Genomic DNA, 6,863 nt, shown 5'->3' with positions numbered 1-6,863 from the left:
AAAAGAAAGAAAGAAAGAAAGAAAGAAAGAAAGAAAGAAAGAAAGAAAGAAAGAAAGGAGGGAAGGAGGGAAGGGAGGGAAGGGAGGGAAGGAGGGAAGGGAGGGAGGGAAGGGAAGGGAGGGAGGGAAGGGAAGGAAGAGAAAGAAAAACAGATGAGCCAGGCGTCGTGGCTCACATCTATAATCCCAGCACTTTGGGAAGCTGAGCAGGGAGGATCGCTTGAGCTCAGGAGTTGAAAACCAGCCTGGGCAACATAGAGAAACCCTATCTCTACAAAAAACACAAAAATTAGCCAGGCATGGTGGCAGGCACCTGTAGTCCCAGCTACTCGGGAGGCTGAGGTGGGAGGATGGCTTGAGCCTGAGAGGTGGAGGTTGCAGTGAGCTGAAATCATGCCACTGTACTCCAGCCTGGACAACAGAGCCAGACCCTGTCTCAAAAAAGAAGATTGGGCCGGGCGCAGTGGCTCAAGCCTGTAATCCTAGCACTTTGGGAGGCTGAGACGGGCAGATCACGAGGTCAGGAGATCGAGACCATCCTGGCTAACATGGTGAAACCCCCTCTCTACTAAAAAATACAAAAAACTAGCCAGGCGAGGTGGCGGGCGCCTGTAGTCCCAGCTACTCGGGAGGCTGAGGCAGGAGAATGGCGTAAACCCGGGAGGCGGAGCTTGCAGTAAGCTGAGATCCAGCCACTGCACTCCAGCCTGGGCGACAGAGCGAGACTCCGTCTCGAAAAAAAAGATTGACGGCGTTATTTTGGATAATCTTCAGAACGATCACATCTTGTTCGGGAAACTCCCACACTGTGTTTTGCCATCAAATAAGAATTTTTTTTTTTTTTTTTTTTTTTTTGAGATGGGGTCTTGCTCTGTCACCCAGGCTAGAGTGCAGTGGCACAATATGGGCTCACTGAAACCTCCACCTCCTGGGTTCAAGTGATTCTCCTGCCTCAGCCTCCCACGTAGCTGGGACTACAGGCGCATGCCGCCACACCTGGCAATTTTTTTTTTTTTTTTTTTAAGTAGAGACGGGGTTTCACTGTGTTAGCCAGAATGGCCTCGATCTCCTGCCCTCGTGATCTGTCCACCTCGGCCTCCCAAAGTGCTGGGATTACAAGCATGAGTCATCGCGCCCGGCCCAAATAAGGAATATTTTGTCTGCTTAAGTCTCCACCATAGAAAAACTCACTTATGAAGGCCAGAGCAACAGAGGCCCAGCCTGGACAGCACTCCGAGCGCTGGGTCATCCCTGCCGGCCTGTGTGACTTTATCCCGGGTGCTTTATTAAAGCCTCACAAACATGCACCCTGCTTGGGATACAAGTGGAGAAAAACCCTCCATCAGAGGCTTCTGTCCGCCACTCAGCCCTGGCTGGCCTCGAGGGAGTAACCCAGACCTTGCCCCCTCTCCACCAGGGCTGCTGCCCTACCCAGAGGCACATTTCCTGGTTCTATTGCAAACATTCCACAGCACCTCACTGGTCCAGAAAACACAGCAGAAAATGAGTCTCCACGGAATTTTAGGGCCCTGTTAGGTGGTTTACATTTGGGGATCTCAGCTCCCTCTGAGAATCCATCGCAAGGTGAGGGGAATTCTTCCCAGTTAAACGCACCCACACGTAGAACATGCACGCGACTTCAAAGACTTCACTAAAGCTCCCCAAAGGTCCTATCAGCTACTGCAGAACACAGAAACAAAAATCACCTGTAATTGTGCCCTGAGACACCACTCTTACCAACATTTTGGTGGACGCCCCTCAGACTTTTTTCTTTGCATATAACACATTATCGTTGGCATCACTTTCGACAAAAATGGAATTGTACCACAGATCCTATCTTGCAACCTGCTATTTTCACTCAGCAAGGGCTTGCTGTTGGAGAAAGGCCTGAGAAAAACCGCCCTGCCCACGCCCAAGAAGGCCGCTGGGATCGGAGAATCGTGTCCCCAAAAATAGACGCTCTGGAGTCCTAACCTCAGGACCTCAGAAGTTGACTTTATTTGGAGGCTGGGTCTTGATGGAGGTGATGAAGTTACAAGAGGTCATTGGTGTGGCCTTGGTCCAGGATGACTGGTGTCCCTATGAAAAGGGGAGATCTGGACACAGACACTGACAGGGGGCAGAATGCCACGTGAAGATAAAGGCAGGGACCCATGATGCGTCTGCCAGCCTGGACCACTCAAGATCGCCAGCATCACGTGGAGCGGGGGAGACCCAGAACCTTCTCCCACATAGACCCAGAAGGAGCCATCCCGCCACACTTTGATTTCAGACTTCCAGCCTGGACCACCCAAGATCGCCAGCACCACCTGGAGTGGGGAAGACACAGAACCTTCTCCTGCACAGACCCAGAAGGAGCCATCTCGCCACACCTTGATCTCAGACTGCAGCCTGCAGAACTGTGGGAGATGTTTCTGTTGTTTAAGATGCCCGGTGTGTGGTACAGTCATCCCCTGGTATCCATGGGAGATGGTTCTAGAATCTCTAAGGATACTGGATGAACCCATGGATGCTGAAGTCCCTGATATAAAATGGTGTTATATTTGCATGTAACCTACACACATCCTCCCATATACTTTTTTTAAAAATTTATTTATTTTTGAGACAGAGTCTCGCTCTGTTGCCCAGACTGCAGTGCAGTGTCCCAATCACCTCCCCAGTCAAATGATTCTTATGCCTCAGCCTCCCAAGTAGCTGGGATTACAGGCATGCACCACCACATCTGGCTAATGTTTGTATTTTCAGTAGAGATGGGGTTTCACCACGTTGGCCAGGCTGGTCTCCAACTCCTAGGCTCAAGTGATCCACCCTCCTGGGCCTCCCAAAGTGTGGGGATTACAGGCATGAGCCACTGCGCCCGCCGGCCCCAATTTTTTCTTTCTTTTTTTTTTTTTTTTTTTTGAGACAGAGTCTCACTCTGTCACCCAAGCTGGAGTGCAGTGGCGCGATCTCGGCTCACTGCAACCTCCACTTCCCAGGTTCAAGTAATCATCCTGCCTCAGCCTCCTGAGTAGCTGGGGTTACAGGCCTGCGCCACCACGCCCAGCTAATTTTTGTATTTTTAGTAGAGACAGGGTTTCACCACGTTGGTCAGACTGGTCTCAAACTCCTGACCTCAAGTGATCCACCTGCCTCAGCCTCCCAAAGTGCTGGGATTACAGGCATGAGCCACCGCACCCGCTGGCCCCAATATTTAATACTAAAAAAAAAAAGGAAAGAACTAAATTGTCCATTCACTCATGGGGGAAATGTTGAGAAACCTTACTATATCTTTTCCACAGAACATTATGCAGTCACTTAAAGTGAGGTCTTTAGAGAAAATATAAAAAATGAAAAAGACAAAATATAAATTGCATCTATAATGTGACTGCAACTAAGACTTATGTATGTATGTATCCATGTATGTATGTATGCGTGTGTGCGTATGCATGTATGTGTGTATGTATTTCTGAGACAGGGTTTCGCTCTGTTGCCCAGGCTGGAGTGCAGTGATGTGATCATGGTTCACCACAGCCTCAAACTCCTGGGCTCAAGTGATCCTCCCACCTCAGCCTCCGGGTAGCTGGGACCACAGGCAGACGCCACCACACCCAGCAAACTTTTTAAATATTTTTGAGAGACAAGGTCGAATTCCTGACCTCAAGCGATATTACCACCTCAACCTCCCAAATGCTGGGATTACAGGTATAAGCCACCATATCTGGCCTACAACTACATTTTTATAGAAACAACATTTGAGGGGGAATTCAGTAGAGAGGACTACAGAGCATTTTTATTTCTTCTTTCCACTTTCAAACTTTTCAAATTTTCCTAAATAGGCATGCATTACTTTCAAATGTTTTTTCATGGATTGCTTCCAGGGGAAGAGCTACATTCACTCCTTTGGGTTAGGACTATGTGATCACAGGAGGCCTCCGTCAAAAGCATAAACACCGCTGGATGGGGACCTGGTGGTTCACAGGCGCTCAAAGGCAGACCTTGGCTTGACCTGGGCTTCCCAAGTTCCCATTTGGTCCCCAGGAGAGATGGGCACAGGGGACAGTTAAGTTGTGACAAAAGGACCAAGAGGAGAACAAACCTTAGGTGATACACAGAGAGCCTGGGGTGGGGCCCAGAACAAGGATGGAAGGAGCCCACGGAGACGGGAGGGAATGCAGCGAGGGGGAGGGGGGTGTCACAGGGACTCCTGTCCCAGCCGCCACTTCCCAGCTACACACTTCTACAAAAAGAACCCAGATGCAGGAGGCCAGGAAGGGGATGAGAGGCATCATTCTTTTTTTTTTTCTTGAGACGGAGTCTCGCTCTGTCACCCAAGCTGGAGTGCAGTGGCCAGATCTCAGCTCACTGCAAGCTCCGCCTCCCGGGTTCCCGCCATTCTCCTGCCTCAGCCTCCCAAGTAGCTGGGACTACAGGCGCCCGCCACCTCGCCCGGCTAGTTTTTTGTATTTTTTAGTAGAGACAGGGTTTCACCGTGTTAGCCAGGATGGTCTCGATCTCCTGACCTTGTGATCCGCCCACCTCGGCCTCCCAAAGTGCTGGGATTACAGGCTTGAGCCACCGCACCCGGCCTGAGAGGCATCATTCTTGAAGAGAAGAGCAGGCCTGGGCTTCTCCCCAACCACACGGGTGGAAGGGCACTTTCCTCTCTCACTGCTGCAAGATTAACGTGGAATCCGACCTCTTAGCCATGGCAGCTATTTTCTTTCTCGTTTTTTTTGAGAGAGTCTTGCTCTGTCGCCCAGGGGGGAGTGCAGTGGTGCAATCTCGGCTCACTGCAGCCTCCACTTCCCGGTTCAAGCGATTCTCCTGCCTGAACCACCCCAGTAGCTGGGATTACAGGCGTGCGCCACCACGCCCGGCCAATTTTTGTATTGTTTTAAATAGAGACGGGGCTTCGTCATATTGGCCTGGCTGACCTGGTCTGAACTCCTGGCCACAAGTGATCTGCCTGCCTTGGCCTCCCAAAGTGCTGGGATGGCAGGCGTGAGCCACGCCGTAGGAGCTATTTGCTTTTATCCCAAGTGCTGACAGCATCTATAACTAGGCCTGGCCCTCCTCTCGGTTCCTCAAGCTGAAAACTGTCTGCGAGCCTCACAAGCAACGGAAATACCTAGACCTAAAACCCTGAACCTCCTTCCACGAGAGCTCTGAAGACCTGGAACCCCCTGGAAGCAGAAGGGAGAATTCCGTGGCTCCGAGGACCCAGGCTCGGGGCATGAATCTCAGGAGACCAAACAAGGGAAGGTGGGCCCCAGGTCGGCCTCTCCCCGCGCTTCTGGAAGGACCTGCAGGATGGCGGACAGTCTCTGGGGCACCCAACCTTCGAGGACCACAGGATGGAGGGAAGGTTTCCCCAGCTGCTGCCTCTGCCCTAGGACACCTGCGAAGGGAAGCAGCGGGCGGTGGGGGGCCACTCACCTTCTCCAGCTTCTCGAAGTGCTCCCGGAGGAACTTCATGGGGCGCTCCGGCTTGGAGATGCAGAGGTGCACGATGCAGTCTTTGAGGACCTGCTGGATCCCGTGTAGTTGCACGTACAGCTCACAGCCCTTCAGGCTCTCATCCTCCTCGGAGGGGCAGACGGGCGGGGAGGCCATGGCGAGGGCGGCTGCTTCCTTCCTGTCCAGAAAACACAGATCCCCAGGCCTGAGAGCTGCCGGGGCTCTGCGCCGGATAAACGCAGGCGGCGGCGTGAACCAGGCTTCTCCCAGGAGCGTGGAAGAAAGTCACTGATTCTGCATTTGTCAGAGATCCTTCATTCTGTGGGGCCAGGTGAGGTGTTAAACGTGACGACCCCCAGAGCCTTCCCTCCCAACAGACCCCGGCAGGGGCGGAGGGGGCTCAGACAGGGGTGCACGGCTGAGAAACCCCTTCTGCAGTTCTGAGGATTCCGGGGTGGGAAGAGTGGGGGACCCGGCACCCTGAGGGTCCAGCCCGGGGGTTCCAGGGCCTCGCCCTCCTCCAACCCCCTTTTTGGGGGGGCACTCGCGTGAAACGTGAATGCTGGGGGGCCCCTGCGCGCGGCCTCAGGGCAGGGAGAGATGAGGGTGAGGCTGTGGATGGGCTGGGCGGGCCTCTGCACAGGAAAAAACAGAAACGCAGGTAAACAAGGGAAGCCGGCGGTGGTGGGGGGGTGGGTTGCAGGAGAACAAATGCGGCGGCCACGCAGCGAAGTCACCATGGCCAGGCCAGGGCCGCACCGCACCGTGGAGCGCAAGACCCCAGCCCCCTGCCAAGCCGCCCCCCGAGTGCCCAGACCGCCGGGAACGCGCTCACCCAGAGACCCCGTGTCCCCCGCCCCAGCCCCGGCCTCTGCGCCGGCGAGGACCCTCCAGGGACCCCTGACCCGGCGCCCCAGGCCCGGCCCCGCCCCGCGCGCCCCACTCCCGGTTGGGGGCCAAACCCTCCCAAATGTCCGCATTCCCGGGGGGCCTCCCAGGCCCGGGGGTCCCGGCGCAGACCCCAGCCCAGCCCCGCGTACCTGGATGCGCGGCGCCGGAGGCCAGGAGGCAGCTGCGCGGGGACGCGGGGCGCGGGGACGGCGGGCGAGCGAGCGAGCGAGCGAGCGGGTCCCCGCACTGCAGCGGCGCCGCCCTCCACGCCCGCCCCCGCGCCGCGCGCAGCTGCTGCACCCCCAACGCCGCCTGCGCGGGCCTGCAGCCCGTCTCCCCGCGGGCCCCCCAACCCCGGCCCAACCAGGCCCACCCCGTCCCCGCCCCATCCCCCAGCGGCGCAGGTTCAGGCGCAGTGCGGCCAGGACCCCGCTCTCGCCGCCCCCTGCCCCCTACACTCAGACCCTGAGTCTCCCACCCTGGCTGGTGCAGGCCGTGGGGCCGCCTGTGATGGCCCGGGCTCCCCCTCCCCC

General features: G+C 55.6%; 1 protein-coding gene across 1 annotated transcript in view; it reads right to left on the bottom strand.

Moving 5' to 3' along the window:
• PRKAR1B (protein kinase cAMP-dependent type I regulatory subunit beta) overlaps window positions 1-6,640 on the bottom strand; it is a 168,920-nt gene extending 162,280 nt beyond the window's left edge. The window contains exons 1-2 of the mRNA XM_023188481.2: window positions 6,480-6,640; window positions 5,419-5,617 (exon numbers count right to left, since the gene is read on the bottom strand). Coding sequence (XP_023044249.1) covers window positions 5,419-5,595 — 177 coding nt within the window. The 5' untranslated portion in view covers window positions 5,596-5,617; window positions 6,480-6,640. The remainder of the gene's footprint in view (window positions 1-5,418; window positions 5,618-6,479) is intronic.
• Window positions 6,641-6,863: the final 223 nt, after the last annotated feature.

This window comes from Piliocolobus tephrosceles, chromosome 8 (genome assembly GCF_002776525.5).
Source record: "Piliocolobus tephrosceles isolate RC106 chromosome 8, ASM277652v3, whole genome shotgun sequence".
In the NCBI taxonomy this organism is placed as follows: domain Eukaryota; kingdom Metazoa; phylum Chordata; class Mammalia; order Primates; family Cercopithecidae; genus Piliocolobus; species Piliocolobus tephrosceles.
The sequence above is the reverse complement of the archived record's forward strand: the minus strand, read 5'-3'. Positions and strand labels throughout refer to the sequence as shown.